The sequence below is a fragment of the Centruroides sculpturatus genome, unplaced genomic scaffold (assembly GCF_000671375.1).
Source record: "Centruroides sculpturatus isolate CEXI.00-Female unplaced genomic scaffold, Cexi_2.0 scaffold530, whole genome shotgun sequence".
Lineage (NCBI taxonomy): Eukaryota > Metazoa > Arthropoda > Arachnida > Scorpiones > Buthidae > Centruroides > Centruroides sculpturatus.
In genome coordinates, this window is record NW_019386973.1 from 264519 (window position 1) to 288828 (window position 24310).

Sequence of the window (24310 nt, forward strand, 5' to 3'; positions counted from 1 at the left end):
GTTAAGAAGTTTTATAAGAAGTTCTAGGAAAAATTCAGCTAAAATGTTAACAAGTGGAGTGAAATAACTAAAAAAGCTATTTCTGCAAAAACAAGACAAACTGAGAGAAATGTGCATTGGATTTAAGCAAGCAAAAATGAGACTGCTGCTTATAAATGCAATGAAACTAGAGAGAATTAGATGGCATAAAAAATATAAAGATTGGGACATTAATAAATGGTAAAAAGTAATATTTAGTGACAAATCAAGATATTATCTATTTATGGATGGAAATACAAAGATGTCGCATTTTTTCACAACACCTTTAGGTTGATATTCCTGGCCCAAAATAGACCAGGAAATAGCAACCTAATTGCATTTCAAAGACTACAATTTGCACCAGGGATTATGGCATATGGAACTAACTGCTTAGACTTGTGAGTTTGCAAATTGTGAAGTAAAACATTAATTCATCATTTTGCATTAATATACTGGATGAAAATGTTATATCAACAGCTAAATATTACTTTTCTGATGGTGAATACATTTATCAATAGTATAGTACACCTGCTCATACAGCCAAAAAATAATAATCATATTTTGAAAACATGGGAATAGATTAGATTGGCCTGGCAATTCCCTAGACCAGTGATTCTCAATCTTTTTTTCGTCACAGTACACTTTTAAAAATTTGGCACTACACACGGTTACTTTGGTAAGTACCGCAGGACTCATAACAGTGATTTTTAAACACAGTTGGTCATTTAGTAATCAATAGGATGACTAACACGCCAAATTAATATATAATAACAAAAATAAAGACACTGAGTTCAGCGTTACATGCATACGTTTTTTTATCGCAAGCACTTTCAACGAACTTATAGTCGTCGTCCTCAGGCGAATACAGATATTTACCGAAAAATTTTAAACAGAAATAATCCAATGCAGAATAGAACACGCATAAAATAAATTGAAACTTTGTTAAAGCCGTTAAGAACTAAAGCTGTTGTTCTTAACGGCTTTAACAAAGTTTCAACTTATTTTATGCGTGTTCTATTCTGCATTGGATTATTTCTGTTTAAAATTTTTCGGTAAATATCTGTATTCGCCTGAGGACGACGACTATAAGTTCGTTGAAAGTGCTTGTGATAAAAAAGCGTATGAATGTAACGCTGAACTCAGTGTCTTTATTGTTGTTATTATAGTTGGTTATTTAGGTCACGTTTTCTAAACACCTTGGTAACTACCAGCAGTTAATGGTAACATTGGTTACAATTTCCAAACGTGCCCTAGGAAGGTAGAACTGATTGAACTACTTGTCTGACGTCACTCATGTATGGGTATTCACAGTGAGAGCACACTGAAGTGCCACGGCACAGTGGTTGAGAATCACTGCCCTAGACCTTATTCCCATAGAAAAAATATAGGATAAGGTGAAGAAACAACAAACAAAACATATTTTAACTTTGAAAGATTTAAAGGAAAACACATCTAGTATGAAAAATTAGTATCCAAGAATATCAGAAGTTAACTCTAAACTCCAAAAATTTCTTCTATGTATCTGATGTAAAATTTTTATTCCTCAGGCTAGGCTTGTGGTGGGAAATTTGTAAACCAAAACCAGTCAAACAATTTTGTCTTCAGCCAATTTCATCTCAAAATATATTAAGTAATTTTGGTCAATCTCATGTTTAAAGAGTTAATTTATTCCATGCCACAAAGAATTAAAGCAGTTTTAAAGATCAAAGGTGGAGTTACACAACACTAAACTCAAAGTTGCAGGACTTGTCTGCTTTCCTGTGTTGCAGTATTTTTGTCCATTATCGTGTTTTACTACTTTGTATTGCACTAGGAAAAATAATTTCATAACAAAATTTGTCGTCTTTTAAACAAAAAGAATATATCTTCCTATTTTATTAATGATTTTAATGTAAATTTGGTTAGATTTTTTTAAATATGGTAAAAAGTTACTGAGGTTGAAAAAATTTACCGTTTTAGGATTTTTGTCCCTCGGTTAATATGCATATCAGTAGTAATGTTTTTTTTTTTTTTAAGAAAAAGAGCACTGTATATATATGTAGAACAATTTGCATTAGTGCACAAGCTGCTGATAAAAACACCTTAGAATTTGATATTTTTATACAAAAAAAATAGCCCCAACATATACAGGGTGAGTCAGGATAGGGAAATAAGGAAATACACTGAGATAATAGTATGGATAAGCAAAGAACTGTTTTGCTTAAAATGACTCATACAATAACAATGAGAAAATTTTGAGCATTTTTTATGAATGTAACATATGTATAATTCATTATTGTGTATGTGAGCAACTTTCAAACAGATATATCTCCAAAACAAATGAGAATAGTACCCACATTCATATAGTTTTTTGTTTACAAAGACTATCACTTCCCAATGTATTTTCCTATCCTCCTAATTCACACTGTATAAAAGTGAAAAGAACATTATTTGTTTGATAATGAAAAACAGCAATGACAATATAAGTGTCTAAATGAAAACATCTTAATTATTGAGCATTCCATAAATCCAGGTATTCCAACAGAATAAAAAAATTAAAAACCTAAACTTGTAAACATATTGTATTACTTTCAAATATTTAAAACTACTGTATTGAAAATATCAATTCTATTATTACTAATAAAGTAAGTTTGGAAAATTATATAGCTTGTTCTCTTCATGTATGACATTGAGAACAGCTGAAACTTTAACAATCTTCAAATAAAATCAACTGCATTTAAGGTATTTTAATTAATAGGAATATACTAAAAAATCTGTGAAATAAAATATTTAACAAAAATAATCTAAAACTAGAAAGAACTAAAAAAAGCAATTCCAGTTTACTGATATCTAAACAGCATACAAACATACTTTCTTGTACTTTAAGATGTCATATCCTATAATTTCTTTTGTAAATGTTGAAACTACATTATTAAATATTCTAACAGTAAATGAAATGTTGTTTGTATAATCAACAATTTTAAATAAGCAAGTTTAATATATTGTAACATATTTATTATTTTGTTTTCAATACAGAATTATGATCAAAGCTGTAGCAATTCTACATATTTTAAAATTTGTTTGAGTTACAAAGATAATTCTAATATTGGCTGCAGATAAAATAAAATTGAGAATATCCTTAGATACCATATCTTTATATACAGTACACTGACTAACATATAAAGCATTATAAATGTTTCTGGGATATATGAAATTTTTTCAATTTATAAAATGACAAAAATTAATCAAAATATGGCTAGTAAATATACTAAAAAAGCATCTACATACATTAATAGCAAATTACTTATCTTCAAATCTAAAAATTTTTCTACACAACAAATAACACTTCTTTTGCCACTTTACTGATATGTTAGCAACTATAAACAAATACAAACATCAAATAACTGTAATTATTCACTGCAAAAATTTCTTAAGATTTATGAATGAAATGGATTAAGTAACAATCCCCTTCTAGAGAATAATTTGCCTCAGTCATTAAAATATTTTGTATGACATGTAATTCTGCCTCCTAAAAAAAAGAAGATATATATATATAAAAAAAAATTAATACCATTGCAATAATCCCTGTATATACAACATAGGTTGCACAAGTTGTCATGAAAATATGAAATAAAACAGATAAACCCATAACCTGAGTGACGATATAACAATGAACTTACATGCACTACAGCTCAATATTGATTTTCAATGAATTATGATTTTAGCTAACACTGTGCAAAGAAGACATTGTTATATTACAAATCAATTAGGCCACATAGATATTCTAGTCTTGTATGTATGCCTGTATATATTTGAATATATACTACGAATATATATATATGTATATATATTTTTTACAGATGCAAGATTAGAATATGTAATTTTTACACAGCCAAACTGAAAATACTTAATGCAAAGTAGTTAGGCCAAAATTTGTAAACTATATGATTTAAACATAAAAATTATAAAAAATGAATTAATGAACGCCAGGGTTTGGATTTTGCCAGTCTCTTTTGTAAGGGAGTGATGCAAATTGGTTTGGACTTGGACTTAAACTTGGACTTGGGCTAGCAGTACTTGTGCTTGGATTAGGGTTTGGAGTTGGATTAGATTCATGCTTAATATTTCCTCCATTAGGACCTCCACTAGTACCAGGTGCAGCTGCATTATTGGCATTTCCACCTGAATTATTATTTCCAGTAGGACATAGACCAGTATTATGATTAGGTGGCTGGGCTGAGGATACAGGAAGCTGACAAGTATTAAGGGTACTCAAATTCTTTAAATTTTTATCATCCAAAAATTTTCCAGGAATGCCACAGGAAGCAGGATTTTCTCCAGCATGCATTTTGATGTGTCCAGTCAATTTATCTTTACGATAGAAAGATTCACCACATGTCAGACAAGTGTATGGTTTTTCTCCAGTGTGAATGCGGCGATGTCTGGTAAGTTTATCTTTTCTATAAAATCCTCGACCACAGAAATCACATGGGTATGGTCTTTCTCCTGTATGTATCATTGAATGACGTGTTAAGTGATTCTTCTGAGAGAAAAACTTTCCACATACATCACAATGGAAAGGTTTATCACCAGTATGAGTCCTCATGTGATCAAGAAGTTTGCAACGATAGCTAAAACCACTTCCGCAAATATCACAGGAACAAGATTTTTCACCATGAGCTGCACGAATATGTATGCGGACTCTTTCCAAAGATACAAAATATTTTCCACAAATCTGACATGGTACAGTTCTTTCTCCTTTTGTATGAGCTGATAAATGAACCTGTAATTCAGAAGCTGCCTTAAATGGTACTTTGCATGATGGACAAGGCCACAACTTATCTTTCATATTCCCATTATTTTGTTTTTCAGTGGTTCCCAATGGAACCTTGCTTGTATCAATATTAGAAAATGAAGCATTTGGTAAAGTGGCAACTAATAAATTTCTTCCAGCCCCAAATTCGTTATTTGAAACCTGGGTCTGAAGTTTTAATCCAGTATTACGAAGTGCTTTATTTTTAATATCATTCTGCAACTGAACTTGGGTTGGTTGTGTTGTAGCAGCAGCAGCAGCAGCATTTGCATGGAAGTTTGCTAAATGAGATCTTGGATCAAAACCTAAAAATAAAAAAATAAAATACTTTAAATATAAATTAATATGTTCATAAAATTATTACATTTAAATGCAACTATTTTAAAACTACATTCAAGTTTGCATTAGTATTTTAAAGTTGTTACTAAGTTTGGATCTAACAATAAGATTTAACAGTCTCAAAGAACATTTTATCAAGAAATAAACTGACTCATTAAAAATTATTTGCATTTTGTCTTATGCATGATGATTAATTATTTAATATTTTCAATTATATTAAATATATATTACACAAGATTGTTTTTTGTACTAGTTATACAATTAACAGTAGACCCTTGATTTAACTGACTTATTAGCAAAAGGTTCTGCTATTGCTGAAGTCCACTAAGTCAAAAGTTATACAGTATTTATTACAGTCTCAGAACTATAGTGAACAAGTATATGATCTGAATTGGATGGAAATAAACAGTTTTTGGAAATACACTATATTTATTTGTTCAGTTAAATATAATTAATGTTCTTAAAAAGAAAACAAAATTTAAATTTGACAAAAACACAAAAATTTTGTATTTATTTGTCTTCAGATGATATTGATATATAGAGACACTCCCATTGTGGCATAAAGTTAAGAGTGGCAACTCTTGGATTTAAAAAAAAAAAAAAACCTATTAATTTAACAGATACTGTACATATGAAAAGCATTTTAAAATTAACAGGATGTGAATTTTTAAATATGACAAAGACTGGAAATGTCTGTTAAATCAAGGTTTTACTTCATTAACAATGAACTTACAATTTACAAAATGTACTAAAATATTATAAGGGTTATTCCATATCAGTTCAGGAAGGAGTGAACCATCATGATGTCAGATTTTGACAAATTTCACAGAGTGGGTTTGTTTTGCAGCCATGTAATGCTCCAAAGCATTTTGAAAAAAAAATATTCAGTTTTGGTGATTTCATACCAGTTTCTAAAGTTTGAACTTTTTGGAGAAACTATTTACTTGAATGCATGTAACTTTAAGTTGAAGATGCAGTTTGATCCATTTTATAGGAAAAAAAAAAGATTTATCTGTTCTATTACAATAAGAATGATTGATTTTGGATAGATCTTAGTTCATTTTTTGATTTGAACATTTTTTGTACAAAGTTTCAAATATTTAAAGTTGAATAGCTCAGAATGCCCCTTCTCCAATTTTGTCCATATCCACATACTTTTTAATCATACCATTGTTCTATTGAATGGCAAAGTTTGATAAATGTAATTTTTCATTTAAAGGAGAAAAGTCAAGTCTAAATTTTAGTGCACTATCTGCCCATAAACAAACATCAAGATTTAATTTGTGGAGATAGTGGCCATTTAATGACCATGTACAGATAGGGTACCAAAATTTAGACTTGACTTTTCTCCCTTAAATGAAAAATTACATTTATCAAACTTTGCCATTCAATAGAACAAGGGTACGATTAAAAAGTATGTGGATATGGACAAAATTGGCGAAGGGGCATTCTGAACTATTCAACTTTAAATATTTGAAACTTTGTACAAAAAAATGTTCAAATCAAAAAATGAGCTACGAACTATCCAAAATCAATCATTCTTATTGTAATAGAACAGATAAATCCTGTCTCTTTCCTATAAAATGGATCAAACTGCATCTTCAACTTAAAGTTACATGCATTCAAGTAAATAGTTTCTCCAAAAAGTTCAAACTTTAGAAACTGTTATGAAATCACCAAAAATGAATATTTTTTTTTTTTTCAAAATGCTTTGGAGCATTACATGGGTTCAAGATAAACCCACTCTGTGAAATTTGTCAAAATCTGACATCATGATGGTTCATTCCTTCCTGAACTGATATGGAATAACCCTTATAATATTTTAGTAATGAAATCTCCAAAAATGAAATTTTGCAAAATGCTTTACTGGAGCTTTACATGGGTTCAAGATAAATCCACTTTTTGAAAAATCATCGAAATTTTGCATTGTGACAGTCAATTCCTGCCTGAACTGGCACGAAATGATCCTTAACACACATGAATAAAGTATTATGATGTACATTGAATAATTAATACTTATTGATTCATTGATCTATCTTTTAGCATGCTATATCCATGCATAAAAAAAAACATAGATTTTTTCTGTAAGATGTTGAATTTTTTTTGCCATTAAATCAAGAATTTACTGTATTATAAAAATGACTAAGCTAACTAGGCTTCAACTACTCAAATAACTTTAAGCAACTAATTTATTGTATTTTAGTAAAATGTGCTATTCTACAACTATATTATAAAATAAAAAGTTTTCAAAAATAAATTCAATGAACAAATACTATCAATGTTATATAGTATATTCATTATCATCGTTATATATATAAAATGATGATAATGAATATATATAAATTGATAGTATTAATTTTTTTGTTTTATTGTTTTATATATAATTACATGTATGATATAAAAAATAATTTTTTGTTGTATTCTTTATATAAAAATCTCCCTAAAAAACTACAATCGTAAAAAGTTCTTAAATTTAGTTCTATAACTCAAAATTAAAAAAAAAATTTTTGTTTATGCCAAAACATTTTAAAGTTTTTGAGCTTTAAGTGTCATCTTCAAGAGAAATTCAATTTAGCAAAATCTCAAACTTCTACATCTCAACTAGAATTTTAAATGAATAAGTATATTCAATATTCATCTTACAAGATAGTAATACACTGGTGAAAATTTGTTTACCCAAACAGAATTAGTGGAATTTCATGAAACATGGTAAATATATACAGGATCATACCCAGAAGATAAATCGAAATGAACTAGCCAAGTTTATTGTTATTTAGTACATGTTTCAGTAAGAAGTGTGCCCACCATGAGCATTTGTACACTCTTTGATCCTTACAGGCACTGAATCAGTAAGTATTCAAATCTCTAATTGTATTCCATTTTGAAAGAACTAAATATTTTTTATTGTAACTTTATTATGGAATATACCAATATAATTAGTCTGTTAACACAGTATTTGGTGTTAATTACTTTAATAAAATATATGAAAAGCTGTAATGTTTTCAAAATTTAAAAAATGTCTTTCTCAAGAGCTGACTATAAAATGACTGACAATTTAAATGTTACAAATCAAGGTTTATCAAACAAAGTAGTCTTTTATAAATATAACTTTAAATATATATAAATGGACTCCTAAGGAAGGCATTTTTGTAAATTTCAAAAAGTTAGAGTTTTCATAAAACATATGAACAATATATTTAATTTAATCAACATCAAATGCCATGTTATCTTCTTAACAAACACTAGATATTTTTTTTATTAATAAAGTAGTTAGTTATAAACAGGATTATTTTTCATCCAAATTACACAAGTATGCCAAACTGACAGATAACATAAAAAGATTCAATAGCAGGTAAAGTACTGTACATACTACTGGTAGTTGCTCAGTAACAAAAATTCTATATGTTCAGGCAAAAAGTCTGGTGACTGGCATAATAAAAATGAATGAAACAAGCAGCTACTCTATTGTCCACAAATATCATGGACTGACTGAAGCCAATGTAAAAAGCAAATTAGGTGGGGTCAGAGACCCCTTTGTCAGAGACCATTTTTCAATAATGGAAAAATATTGGTCTGGTAACTATTCATGTTACAGTCTTGTCAAGAAATGAGGTATGGAGAAGCACTAATCATAATATTTTCAAAGATAAAAATGTGGTTACTAAAAGAGCACCATGGAGGAACTGGCATTACATCCAAAACAAGAAATATAGAAAACAAAACTATATCCAAAACAAAAGATAGTGCAGATGGAGATATAAAAAACAAATTTAGAAAATACTATAAATGGTACAATATAAATGTGACATTTACCAGTATTAAGAAAATATAAACACTGTTTTTAGTTATTACATTTTTCTAAAACAGGACTTTTCTTTTTATTCACCTTATGCATACTGGCAGTAATTTTTTTTAGATGTTTAATTCCATGTTAAGAATTTCAAAATTACTTTATTGTAGTCTATATACAGGGTGAACCAAAAGTAGGTGGACAGTAGATGGAATAGGGTTTGCATTAGGGTTATACTATAACAATGATGTATATTTAACTTGGTTATGATTGAAAAATTACATCAGGGATGCATTTCAAGAAATTAATACACAAAGATACTTGTGTGAAAATGTTTGTAAAAGAGTGAAATAGTAAAATGTAGATCTGTGTAAATTGTGATGGACAGCAATTTGAGCACCTGCACTGATAAAATTGTATTGTATTGGTGAATAATTTGTATATATAATCTCAATAAATGTTATCCTTTACTGTCCATCTACTTTTAGTTCACCCTGTATACTATACATATAATAATTTTTGATATTAACATATCACATTATCTTTGTGTTTTCAGACAATATTATCCATCTTCACTTCGGAAACTTCACACAAATCCTAAGAGTATCATTGATTTTTAAACACAAAAGAGTAAATATTCATATTCATTGGGTGAATGTGGAATATAGATATAAATACAGATGGAACTCCTAGAACTCCCTATCCCTTCTCATCCCTAAGTTACGGTGGATTTATCTCTGGAAAGACAAACTTGAACATGTACTTAAATGACAAATCTTCCAATTTTTGACTTTGTGAAATACATTATAATTCTAAATAGAATATATGAAGTTCATTAGGCATGAAGATGAATCAAGTAACATGTCTAAATGTTAAACCACTGAGTTGAGATCAGATTTTAAGTATGGATTTCAGATTTAATCAGATTTTAATCTGATATTAATTTACTACTGCTAAATTAAAAGTGGTTCTCTTTAAATTAAAAATTGTATAAAAAACAATTTCATCTACTTAAAATTACTATTTTAATCAATTCAATTAGTATATGAATATACTAGCTGAGGTGCCTAGCTACATTCACTAAAATGATATATTAAGTAGAGATAATATACTCATAAAAATACATGCACAAAAATGTATATATGGAAAAAGAATATATACTTATAACAGATCTGATCAAAAACAATTTTACATCAAAAGAAATTCTTGGGACTCACACACAGGTAAAAATGAAAGTGGTAGTATGTTTAGTGGTACACACAATTTGCAGAAATAACAGGCTGACCAGCATTCACTGATGTCCATTTTCATTTGTTAATAAAGACATTAACTTATTGTATTCAAATTTCATGGTTTCCTCCACATCCATTACCTCTAGACAAAACTTCCTATTCATACAAAAGACCTGGTAAGAACCAGTATGAACTGTTTACTTTTGCAAATGATCTCATAATTCTATCAAAGCTTACAAAGTCAAATTTTTGGAAAGTGGCCTATATCCTTCCTGGAACTATCCTGAACATATGTACAAAAAGTTTCATAGTAATCTATTCAGTTATTCTCATGTGATACTCAAACCATAGAGAAAAACAAAAATACAAAATTCCCAGCCTATATTCTTCCCAGAACTATCCTGAATAAGTATATAAACTTTCATAGAGCATATTCAACAGACAAAAACTAAATAGCACTTTAGCTCAGTGCTATAAAGCAGCACTGTAAAGTTTAAGATTCCTTAACCAACAGATGATGTAGAAGTGACTCAAAACTAAGAAACATAATTTTAAACATTTATACATGGTATATTTCTGTATTTGTAATTCTCTTTTATTTTCCACATTTACAGTTAAATTGAAGATTTATTCAGCAAATTTTAAATTTAAATGCACATTTTCACTTATTTTTCAGCACAAACATAGAGCAGAAAAATATTTGTTTGAACAATGCCAGACTCCTTTAAGAAAGCACCATCAAATTGAATCATGAAAGACTAATTTAGCCAACTGCTTCACTAAAGCCTACCAGTACTGCTGTTTACTAAATGCACACATAGGAATTCATCACATACAACCAGTTTTTGGAAGTAAAGCGTCCATTTATTGTCACTTTTTCTCTTTATTTTCATTGTTTGTTTCCAACTAACAGTTTAAATAAAATTAAACTATTTAAAAATCAACTAAACTTTTATATTATATTAAATTTATATTTTTATTCATAATTTTAAACTTGCATATACTATTAATTTTGTTCTATTGAATTTAAAAAAATTTTAAATACATTCATAAATGCGGTATAGATTCTATTAATTGTTTAATTTTGCATGTTGTAGCTTTAAAAATATTAATTAAAAGATTATAACAAAGAAATCAAGTATTTTCATAATAGTAATATCAGATGGATTGTAACTGCCATTTAGGGGCCGTCCATAAATTACGTAAGGGCGATTTCGGCCATTCTAGACCCCCACCCACCCCTGTGTAAGAAAAAGTAATATTTTCTTTTTATCCCCCCTCCCCTTCCTATCTTACGTAATATTTTGGCATGATTTTATAGAAAGATTTTAAATTAACCAAAAAAATGTTTTTAATGAAACCCTAAACACATTAGGTCCAAAATATATAATTATTAACTAGTTAATTAATATGTACTAATATTTATAAAAGACTTTATGTGAACACATTTTAAAATATAAAAATTTAATGAATTCGAATGAACAATTTATTTTAAGAACTTTATTTTTTAATTATTAACAATATTATTATTATTATCATCATCATTAATCAACGTCATTATAATTGTTTTTATATTAATTTTAATGTTCGCAAAAGACGCAAAAAACTTTGTCAGATCGACTAGCTTGAGCATGTGTAAAAGAAACATCATACAAGATAAAACAAGAGAGAATAGAAAGAAACTATATTCCGTTGCCATATTGATTACATCTTGGCTAAGGCCAAGAAAATAAACTACATGCTGCTAAAATGTGTTAGGTGCACTTGGGGACTAAATAATAAAGCTTATAAAACTCTATATAATGGGGCAATACAACCAATGCTACTTTACGCGGCCTCTGGCTGTGATCATGTAACTAATAAAAGTTCAGTAGCAAGTAAATTACTCTCTCTTCAAAGCCAGTTTGACATCAGAATTTCAAAGTGCGGCAGAACAGTTTTTACTAATGCCTCTCTGATACTAGCGGAGCTTATTCCTTTGCCACTATGTATCGTAGAAAAGGTTCTAAACTACTACATCAGAACTACAAACGTCAAGGCTCAACAACAATCTCTACTCCTATCTACGGCTGTTCATACGCTACCACATTGCAATTACCCTACTATCTCTGATCATCATCCTGTGAACAAGGTTATTTGGTGTCATCTGCTTCCTCCATGGATAATCACGCAGACATTAATATCTTCACAGATGGGTCCAAAAGTTCACTTCTTTTCGGCTCAATTATCTGTATCTTCATCCAAACTGACATATTTTGCCAAAAATATGTTAGAAGGTACAGATACCTCCAACATACCTCCATCTATTAAGCTGAAGAAGATGCCGACTACCAAGCTGTTCAGTGGGCCACTTCACTACCAAACGAAACTCTGTCTATCAACATTTACAGTGATTCTCTGTCTGTCCTAAAAGCTCTATTAAATCCCAATTGCAATAGCAATAAAATCGCATATATCCAGCACCATATTAAAAACCATGTAAATAAGATAACTTCTATATTTGTTCCTGGCTATACTGGCATACTAGGAAATGAAAAAGACGACTTTGAGGCTAAGGACACTGATTTGGACTACATTCGCATCCCTCTCTCACGTAGCAGCCTTAAAAATTATATTCGTAACAACGTTATGCAAAAGTGGAACCAGTAAAAGTAGTTAAGCAGTAAAACTGGTAGAATAACAAGACTTTATTTTCCTAGTGTTGAATGCAGGTTCTCATCACTACTTAGAGATTTAACGTTTGCTACTGCTCAACTACTTACTGAGCATGGTAATTTTAGAAGCTACCAAGCGATGTATAACCGGGCAGAAACTGCTCCTTGCTTTTGTGTACAGAAAACCTAGACACCGTCGACTATATGATCTATCATTGTCCAATTTACGATCAACATACACTTATTCTGAGATTAGAAATTTTTACGCTTGGTTTCGGGTGGCCACGTCCACTCGATAAGCTTGTTCAGAAACCACTATTTCATGCTTTTTACAATGATGTTAAAAAATATGAAAGAAAAGACTATTTATAATTTCTGGTTTTACATTTTAGTTTTCACTGAAAGCCGAATACTAATTTTATGCTTACTTTGTATTATGCATTTTGGTTTATGTATTCTTAGTGTTATACAACCCAAAGGAATGGTGCACTTATTCTAATAAAAAACAAGAGAGAGAAACCACCACACGGCCTTTCTCCCATGACAGAAAATGTGTAGAGCGTAAATCTGCTAGCGTTATTACTCTATCACGTCACACGAGACAACCAGCGTTCTTAATAGAAACCGCCAAATTGAAGCCAAATTCAAAACGCCACCACTCAACGAGATCAAAAAATAAAAATAAGAATATTACGTAAGACGAGATTACCCCCTACCCCTGAGTAAGAAATAGTAAGAAATCCTTTACCCCCACCCACCCCAAAACACCTTACGTAATTTATGGACGGCCCCTTTATTTTATTGGTGTCTTATGTTCAATTCGTTTTGTTAAACAGATTGTATCTATTTTAGAAAATATTTCTCTATAATTTGGAAGTTAAAATTCCTAAAACTGATTTTGAAAGTGTGTGTTATTAAAACAAATGTATTATCAAGTTATCTGAAAGATGGTAATATTAATTTTATTGTACTTTAAAATATGTATTAGTTGGTTAAATTTTATTAAAGTCCTTTATATAGCAATGAATGAACAAAATTAAAAAAACAATAATAGTTTATATTGGTAACTATCAAAAAAAAAAAAGAGTTTTCTGTTTGTGAAACAATAAATTTAAACATATAATAATAGTAATAATAATAAAAAATAAATAAACTGTGTCTTTTTAAATCAACCATGTAGCATTACACATTATCATCATAACCAATATAATATTTAACTTAAAGTATTGTTAATTTTCTCAGTTAGGAAATATTTAAAAATACATTATATTTACTTAATCTGTTTTTACAGATATTAGTCACTTTGTTAAATTGAGTGAATTTATTATTTTTTTAAGGAAAATATTGCAAAAGGAGTAAAACTAAATATGTTTGAGCAAACTGGAATAACAAGATAGTGCCCTATCTACAATAATTATTTCATGGAAGATTTTGAGTCACTTTGTCATCAAGAAAACAAAGAAATTTAGTTCAACAAAATTTTCCTATATTTTTTATCATCTAGACACCAATATAGTATATATAAATACTTTATTCATAATTTTTTAAATTTTAAAATTATTTACAATTATTTACACAATCTTTTTTTATGTTATCACCCTAATGCTTTCAATTTTGTATTAAAAACTATATAAACATTATTCTAAAAACCATTAAAGTGCTAATATATTAAAATCAGTATTTTGTTATCCAAATATATATTACAGGCAGATTATCTAAGAAATCTTTGAAATGTTTATAATCTAATCAACATGTTTTTAATTTTAAACTGAAATGTTTATTTCCGTAATAAATATTTCCTTTGTGAAAAATCTTAATTCCTAAACATGATTATTGGATAAATGATATAAATTGTATTACTAACACAAACCTACAGATAATATTGGTTTTTTAGATGAGATAATCTGCCAACTGGTGTACTGTACCTACTTTACTTTGCATGTTGCCATGGATACACAATAATTTTTAAATCAACAGCTTGGTTATATCCTATTTAAAACCTTAGAAAAGATTTAAAAACTGAACCACGTTGTTGTTGTTATATTTTTTAACCAGATAAGATTATTGAGATTATATTAAATCATCTGCTAATAAAAATAAATCTATATAAACAACCTCCATCCAACCTTTGAAACAGGAAAATGATTATGATACGCTCTGTCTAAACACAGTTACTTTCCTCTGTCTAGACCCAAAGGAAAATTTTAATAACTACATAAGATTTCTAATTTGACTAAATACACATATAAAAACAAGTTAATTGGTATGTTTATAGCATTGAGAAAAATAAGAAAAAGTTAAAAAGATTAATGAAAAATTATAATAAAGTTTCTCTTATTTAAACACGATTAAAATATGGTAAAAATGTTTATCTTGCAACCTCCTAGAAACATCTTTGTCTTAAAGTAAGGAAAAGTTGTTTGGACGATTTGAATTTGATCAAAAATTCATTTATCATTTGTCATTTTATGTTTAAGCATAAATTTAATAAAAATTCCAAACAACTGACACACATTATTCTTATCACTCCAATGGCCGCCATGACGCCCGCTCGGGGAGGACAAGGGGGAAGCCATTGACGTCACAAAAATGGTCGCATTTTACGAAGGGGAAACAGAACAATTCCCCCCCATTTTAGAATGGCTATCATATAAAATACATCGATATAATCTTAACTTTAAACTAACTAAAATTCATGTTTTGATGTAAAATAAAGAAAAACCAATCTTTACCAGGGAAAGCAGCTGGAAATACGAATGTAGGAGTACATACAACTTGTTCAGGGGTCGTGGCCATTTTCCCCCCTCACTGTGGTGCCATCTATCGTGATGTGGTATTGCTCGGATCAGCATAACCTGGTGGAAACAATATGAAATATATATAGTAATAAAAACACCATTTCTATCAAATGTACGATATCAATCGTAAACAAGACTCAGAAATGTATGAAAAAAATAAAAAGACTTCTAAGTTGATGATNCTATATAATAATAGAACTTTATTAAATAATCATATTTTAAGAAAGTTTCCCAGCAATAGTTCATACGAATTTAAAAGTGAAGGAGGTTGGATAAAAGTTTTTCCTCATTTTTTCATATATTCTGCTTACAGTGATAATTGCCAATATATAAAAAATGGTAATACTCAGCCTTGCATAAAGATAATTTCTGTAGTTCTTAGCGGTCTTACATTATTGAAGGAATATAATCCAAAGCCTTCTTGTTATATTAAAAATGAAAAAAAAACACTTTTTATGCGCTATTCTTATAATACTTCTAAGATATGTAACATTTTGAATGAAAATCATTTGTTTCTATCCGATTTTATTCTTACGAGAGTAAAATTAAGCGATAAAAGAAAAATAACTATGGTAGGGTGATCGCGTTCCCGATTTCCGGGAACTGTTCCCGGTGTTGCCTGTTTTTAATATTTGATTGTAGGATCAGTGTTTGAATAGAGCAATTTTATTAACACGTCAATATAATAGCACCAATTTATAGATCCATAAATAATTAAATTTTAAAAAACTAACCAAAATTCAATTACTTTAGTCCCCATTTTTACTGATTCTGAAATGTGTTCCCGGTTGGATTGTGAATGTTATGGATAACCCCCGTGAACTTTTATCTATTGACCCTCCCGAAAGTTTCACCTGCACTTCACTGATAACTAGAAAAGTTTGTCTAAAAATTTGAACTTTTTAGACCCAGTAGTTTTTCTTTAGAAGCGTCTGCAATGCTGGATAAAGAAAAGAAAAAATATAGCTTTTTTGGCAATTTTTGCATATTTCAATTGCTTGTATTTCGACAACTTCTTTATAGAAAAATCTAAAATTTTGTTCACTACCTAAGAATATCTTTATCATACTACAAGTATTTTTCGAACGCGGTATTCAAACTTACTTTACGTAAATAACAAAATTAAAATACAGTCTGGTTAGACTGTATTTTAATTTTGTTATTTACCAGGGAAGACCCTTAGGCGATGTTTACTGACCATTGACAGGGGTAATGTGACTGGTCAGCATAGTTTAACCCATCTATCCGTAATATGGTATGTCAACCAGATGTTAGGTTACTTAAGCTATACCTCTCCCCTGCGAATTATTAGTAAAGTAGTCCAACGCCTGCCTTTTGGGGAGTGCCTTCCTGAGTTGGTCAGACTTAACAAGAACTTCTGTACACCTGGAACCTGATAGTTGCTTCCGTGCTCGATTCTTTCCCTTGAATACGGATTCATCTGTATACCAGTTGGAAGACAATAGCACTGAAGAGAGATAAAAGTTGTAACGAAATTGCTATAATGAAGTGAAAAATGTAGAAATTCTATTATCTTACAACTCACAAAAAAGGAACTTTAAACTGAAGGATTGTTATAATGTGTTTGCACAACTGAAAAAAAATCTGTATATATATCATAAGTTATAAATTTTAATCTAACTTGAATAGAAACGTATTTTATTTATGCAGCATACGGAAATATCTTTTATTTATTTTTCAATCATATCTAAATTTATTATTTAAGTAAAAAAATGTTTTAAATTATTTAATTCTATAGTTTAGTTTAATATATTTTGTTCGTGTCGATCAAGTTACTGTATTTAGAAATAAGATAAGGGATTTTTTAAGCGTTAAATTTAAAAATAATGTTATCCATCTTTTTTTGTATTATTTTATATTTCATATAATACATATATAAAAAATTAAAAATTTATTATTCGATTTTGTATTACATAGCTACATATATAAAATAAAATAAAAAAAATATATATTAATTCTTAAAGATTATGCGTGTATTGACAGGCACATAGAGCACGTATGTTTAAAATTTGGTATAATATTAACACGTTTTAATTTTAAATAACGATAAATTTTTCATGTTTTTAATTATGTAAATCAAAACATAAATTTCTCAGTTTATTTGAGTTATTAATTTATTTATTGGATTTATTAATTCCAGAAATTTTCAAATATTTGAAGTTATTCCAAAATGATTCTTTTGAATATTCTCTTGATATTTATTCATACAGACAGCGTTTATCTTTACTTAGCACATATAAAAAATTATCAAATCGTCAAACAAAATATCTTTTATGAAAGATCAAAATCGAATGCCATCCGTGTGAATAATCCAAGACTTTCATTTACTGCATTTGGAAGACATTTTGAATTAAAATTAAGAGAAGATCATTCCATTCTATCTTCAGAAACCCAAATATTTCTTCATCAGAGTGAAAAAGTTATAAAGAAAAACTTAAGTAATTTTAGAGAATCTCTGCTCTATGAAGGAACAGTAGATAGAGAAAATTTCTCTCACATTCATGGTTATTTTCTTCGTGATGTTTTTGTTGGTAGAATAGTAATACCAGATGGCATATATTATTCAGAGTCTGCATTTCAACATCTTGAAGAATCTGTTTATAAAGACAAAGCTTTGATATACAAAGCATACGATTCAAAGGAATTGCGAACGATAGATAAATACCATAATACCTTTAAAAGAAATGTCGAAAACCAAAACTGTCAGAAAATATTATTAGATGATCCTATGCCAAATCTCAAGTTAGTATATTCTATTGATTTTAAATCTATTCAAATAAAGTTTTAAATAGGTTATATATATATATATATATATATATAAAACAATAATAATATGATTTGTATGATTTGTGGTTGATTACACCTATAATACTATACTTATGAAACTCAAAATCCTGTATAAACACAGTATTTGTGGCATCCGTGCCATAAAGCCATGCTACAAACACTGTGTTTATACAGGATTTTGAATTCCATACGTATAATGTTCAGTGGCGTGCCGTGACATAGGGAAGCTGTTTCTGTAAGAAGCTGACTTCCAGGGGCATCAGTTAATTGCGCGTCAGTGATGGTCCATTCGTATTCGTTTGTTCGATAAGCCAGTAAAAACCGTAGACTTCTCTAAATGTATTTTTAATATCACAATTGCATTCTGAATCGCTATCCACGATATAAAGGGCTAAAATTAAAAATAAAATGAAAAAAAACTTACTTGGTGAAATAAAATGTGTGGTGGATATTCCTACCTGGTACAAAATATTCTTCAATTGTACGAATATAGGCCTACTTTTAAAGAAAATTATAATTAAATATAGATTTGTAAAAAAACGTATATAAAAATAACAAAATATTCTTTACTTTTTAAATCTTAAAACAATCCACTTAGTCAGCTCCCTACCAGTGGCTAATGATTGGGATCAGAGACGGTCCTGCAGTGTATACATGCACGAGGACTACCAAATCCCGAGGGTGCCGATACCGGTCAATGTCAAATGCTTGTTTAGTCGCATCACTAGTATACCTCAAAGAACGCGACAGGTTGTTGTAAATTTTAAACGTTTCTCGCCATAGCTGTAAAAATCTAAATATGTTAAACTTAATAAATTGTCCATTGTTTGTTTTCTAACTAATTCGTTTTAGGACCAGGTGGTGTCCACGGAAATTTCCAAAATTTACTTTTCAGTCACTCTCATTGAACTGGAAAAATTCTTTCTTTATTACATATAGCATTACCAAGAAATCAGTCCCCACTGTACTCGGCTAAAGATTGGTACGGTTAAGCTTTTGTTTAAATATACTGGCTCTTTCAGCAGGGTTTTATTTATGTTCCCAATTCCCTAATCTCTTAATTATTTAACTACTTCTTAAGTAGAAATAAGTCGAAACCAGTTACTTTGTACTCGAATATTTGTAGTCTCGGGAAAAAAGTGGAAAGACTAATTTAAGAAAAATAAATTCTAGAGCTTTTTCTGTACCTTGTGCATCTCTCTCATTCATTAAATTTAGTTGTAAATGATGCTACCAAAGTAACGGTTAATTTTTTAACATTATACAAGAATTATACACGTGTTTTTCTACATCCCCTTATCGATGGGACATACGAAATCGTAATATCACTGGTTTAACATTGAAATCCGTAGGTAATATAAGATGGGAGAGCGGAATAAAAATATCAAATATTTTAATGGATTTTTTAAAACTCCTGTCAACTATACAGAACTATCATAAAAACATACCAGTAAATTCTATCGGTTGGGTTAAGTTATAAATCTACTCGTGATTCCCATAATGGGGCGAGGGTGGCCAAATATCTAGCAGGCAGGCGGCTAACTGCCCAGAACTGGTCCTGGATAGAATTAGATGCGGTATACGTGTAGCATCCACCCAAGGTCCTAGGCTTCCACCAGCTAAACCAGGTGAGGTTGGTGCTCTGTAAAGCGCATGCGCAAATCTGGCTTTTTGGATGCTGACGATATAGCGCTTCCACTCCGCTACTAATATTCGAATATACAATAGCGATCTTATCTTTTTTTTCACGTGTAGTATAGCAATTTGTAATAAGATACATAATGCGGTTATAGTAAAATATTGTGCGATTATTTTCATATGATTAAAATTAATATGTATTTATTTTTTAGAAAATACAAGTGAAGCGGCGCATCCACCGCTTCCGATGACGGCACGCCACTGATAATATTACAGGTGTAGTCTAACCACAAAATACCATATGACAATTCGTTTATAATTAGCGATTATGGCATTCATGGAAATTGGCCCACTCGCTCCGTTCGTGTGCCAAATTCCCATTCATGCTATAATCATCTATATTATAAACTAATTGCATAATATACTATTAATATTATAGAAGTGGAAAGTTATGCAGTATTGAATTGATGGCTGATTATACATTATATGAAGAATCTCATCGAGATATAAAATATACTATAAGCAGAATGCTCTATCATATAAAATCAGCAGACATCATTTTCCGAGAAACTGATTTTGATGAGGATCGATTTCCAGACGGAGTTGGTTTTATTGTCCTTTTGATAACTATCAATATGGATAAATTTGCTCATAATTCTCTTTTTAGCGATGAACTTGAATTTCCAGAATATTATTTATTCCAAATATCTCTCTATCATCAGAAATTTGAAAACTGCTTATTAGTGAATTTCTGCCAGAGACAGTTTGCTGAAAATGTCATAGGAATTTCTTACGTTCCTCACGAACGTAATGGTTTCATATCAGGAATTTGTCAGACACCTTTCCGTTATAGAAATTACATACGCACATTGAATGTACTTGGAATTACAATGTCTACTCATAAAAACGTACTGACGAAATCTACTATCGACATAGCCTTAACTCATGAATTCGGACATAGTTTTGGTAGTGATCACGATTCAGACGAGGATCCCAACTGCATCGTGAATGATTACTTGGGAAAATATATATTGAGTGAATATGCTACAGATGGATCAATGCCTAATAATAAATTATTTTCTTTATGCAGTAGAAAAACTATAAATAACGTCTTGAATAAGAAAGGTAAGTAAAACTCTATTCTAACCAATATCCGAGTCAAATTTGTTTACTTTCAAGTTTTATTAAAATTAAAGGTTGGTGTTTGAAAACATACAAAAATGAACCGTTCTGTGGGAACGGTATTACAGAAAGTGGTGAAGAATGTGATTGTGGCTCGATCAGCAATAATTCATGTAAAGAAATCGATTCATGTTGTACTGCATTGTATGACGAAGAAAATAAATGTAAGATTAGAAATGATATGGGTTACGAATGTAGTCCGCGAGAGCATGAATGTTGTAATGATAAATGTAAATTTATATCGTCTGAATCAAACACAACTTGCTATACCCACAAACCATGTGAAATGCATTCTACTTGTAATGGAATATCAGGTATTTGTCCTCCAGGAAAACATGTGAAAGACGGCACACCATGCAAAGGTACTCAATTCACTTGTAAATCTGGACAATGTAAAAGCTCTGTCTGTCAAGATCATCATTTACCACTTTGTCAGTGTTCTCTTGAAAGTAATCATCAGTGTCACGTGTGCTGTTTGGATCGTTTCAATGTTTGCAAGTCAGCCTCTGAATTTGGATACTACTCCTCGGATGGTAGATTATATTTAAAAATGGAAGGATCATCCTGTGGCGAAGAAAACATTTGTGATAGGTAAAAGCTCTTACGCATATTGCATAAAATCTGTCAAAATATAGCTGAACTTAATATTGATTAACTTTTTAAAACAGATATGGAAAATGTATTCCTAAAATCGAAGTAATCAGGGATGTAAATCATCGCATTATATACGAAGCATTAGAAAATTTGCCAACTGTACTGTTTATATGCCAACTACTTACGCTAATTTTGTTTTTAGGGCAACTTTTTATAAAACAATTGAATTTTCGCTTGCTTTTGTGAAAATTTCATAATTCTCTATTTTCATGTTTTGAAAATTTATGTTATGTTCTAAATTTATTAGTTTTGAGATTTTAAGTGACTTATTATAATTCTACAATCTAGTATATTCTGGTTGAATAAAGAATTATTTTAAAAGTTTATTCTTCATTCAAGTGAATAAAAAGCTATTTTATACATTTTGATTAATTATGATGATGTGAGATTCTAGCCGGGGGTACAAAGTAGTTTATTACTCTTGTATCACTTAATCGGCGGCTAGTTGGTAAAACTAGTTCTCGGGTCGTCTACAAGAATGGCTTTTCCTAATTTTATAGGAAATTCGAGTGCGGAGGGACTTACAGTTAGAATAAATTTAAAGCGGAATTTGGTGATGGCGAATTCACCTTCTTCCTCGTCAGGTTACCGACACCAGTTAATCAAATTTAGATACGCGGATTAACACGCGTGTAGAGATAATATTGATTTGATTCAGACAAAAATGAGGCATTTCTTTTAACATATAAATAAAAGAATTTAATAAACTATAATAAACAAAACTATACAAATTGGATCTAACCCAATAATTCCAATAAGCGATTAAGACAGAGTATGGATTTAACTAAATTATACAAGTCGAGAGAGAGAGCTCACAAATTCATATATAATCATACTACCTCAAAGTTTATTTTGTCTTTATGTTCATCTGTATTCTCGGATAGATCTTCATTTCATGGAGAGGTCTTGATTTGTCACAATATTATAAATTTTCTTCTTTTCTCCTAGATTAGTTCATTATTATACTCAATTGGATACGACTAAGGGCGTTGGCCTTATGGAGACAATATGGACTACGTCGGTCTTCTCTGAGTTCTTACGGCGTACTCCGAACTAAGGGCGTTGTCCTTAGGGAGCGAATATGGGATACCTCCTTTTCCTATGAGATCTTCGGACGTACTCCTAACTAAGGGCGTTGGCCTTAGGGAGACAATATGGGAACTTCTTTCCAATATGAGATTCCCCGACGTACTCCCCGAATCATGTAGATCTTTGACTATATCTCATGATTTATGACCAATCAGCTTATTTGTCTTCACTCACGTGAACGGATGAAAAGGGGAATTATTGAGGGGTCGACAATTCCCAGTGTAGTGAATTTATGATAGATAAGTGGAAAACAGAAGGATGTGTCTGCTTCCGTTAAAGGAAGTGGCTCTTTTATCCGTTTTCCTACGTTAGAAAAACGATATTTTCACACAAAAATAAAATATTTTACTTTATAATTTTAACGTTATATTTAAATTGTTAATTAGACCCAGGGGCTATTCGGATCTCACAATGATGACTCTCTCCGCTCCTCTTCGTCGTCATCATAGACGCCATCACACGCGAAATCCAGCAACGTGCACCGTATACGTTACTGTATGCTGACGATGTGCTCCTCGCCTCCACTGACAGGATCGACCTACAGCACGTGGTGTAGGTCGATCCTACACAATCGCCTTGCACAACACGGCCTTCGACTGAACCTGAAGAAGACGGAGTACTTGACGGACCCGACTGAACCAGGCACAATCGTTGTCGACGGCATCGGTCTTCCCCGAGCTGAGCACTTTAAATATCTCTGTTCTGTGATCTCCGGCGACAGTGACTTGCGAAGCTGTCGCACGCGTCAATGCTGCCTGGCTGAAGTGGCGCTCAATAACAGGCGTGCTGTGAGACCTACGCATCAACGACCGACTCAAGTCTAAAGCCTGGTACCCACATGCGGCAACGGATGACGGAAACGGTCGACGGAACGGCAAAATGACGTCACTTTTGCCGTCGACGTCGACGTCGACGGAATACGAAGTTGAAAATTTTCAACTTTTGCCGCGACGGAAAGCAAACGGTAAAAATTAGACCAATAGGAAGACCGTTTAGCAATGTCGTCATAAAGATCACGTGGGACGATAGCGTTTGAACTATGGCGGTCGGCAAGCTAAAAAGCTTTATTTGTACACTAATACGCTAATATATTTCATTTATACTCTATATTACTATCCGATTTAAATATTAATGTCAAATAGACTTACTTACTGCGTAAAGTATTGGGAATGGAGTAAGCGTAATTCGGCGACGAAAGTATTCCTAACTTTCGACGATTTAGAATATTTTTCCTATCCAAATTATTCGTTTTTGAGGTTTTTTTTATTTGTGATAAGATCGAAGGCAAACTTAAAAAGTTTAATTGGTATAACAAA

The 24310-nt window shown here is 30.6% G+C and overlaps 2 protein-coding genes across 7 annotated transcripts; one reads left to right on the forward strand and one right to left on the reverse strand.

The window, feature by feature from the left end:
- Window positions 1-1460: 1460 nt before the first annotated feature.
- LOC111615992 (gastrula zinc finger protein XlCGF57.1-like) lies at window positions 1461-24310 on the reverse strand. 5 transcript variants are annotated; one of them, XM_023357436.1, is made up of 3 exons: window positions 24147-24310; window positions 15558-15680; window positions 1461-5115 (listed from the first exon to the last, which is right to left on the reverse strand). In XM_023357436.1, the coding sequence occupies exons 2-3, from the start codon at window positions 15619-15621 to the stop codon at window positions 3974-3976; spliced, it is 1206 nt and encodes a 401-aa protein (XP_023213204.1). In that variant the 5' UTR covers window positions 15622-15680; window positions 24147-24310; the 3' UTR covers window positions 1461-3973. The 5 variants fall into 5 exon arrangements, with proteins under 5 accessions (XP_023213204.1, XP_023213205.1, XP_023213203.1 ...); XM_023357437.1 differs by having other exon boundaries at window positions 24143-24310; XM_023357435.1 differs by lacking the exon at window positions 24147-24310 and adding an exon at window positions 22745-23103.
- On the forward strand, window positions 17620-22746 carry LOC111615991 (disintegrin and metalloproteinase domain-containing protein 10-like). Of its 2 annotated transcripts, XM_023357432.1 has the most exons (5): window positions 17620-17640; window positions 17785-18386; window positions 20509-21194; window positions 21266-21842; window positions 21920-22746. In XM_023357432.1, exons 2-5 carry the CDS (start codon window positions 17815-17817, stop codon window positions 22089-22091), a joined length of 2007 nt encoding a protein of 668 aa, XP_023213200.1. In that variant the 5' UTR covers window positions 17620-17640; window positions 17785-17814; the 3' UTR covers window positions 22092-22746. The 2 variants fall into 2 exon arrangements, with proteins under 2 accessions (XP_023213200.1, XP_023213199.1); XM_023357431.1 differs by lacking the exon at window positions 17620-17640 and having other exon boundaries at window positions 17757-18386.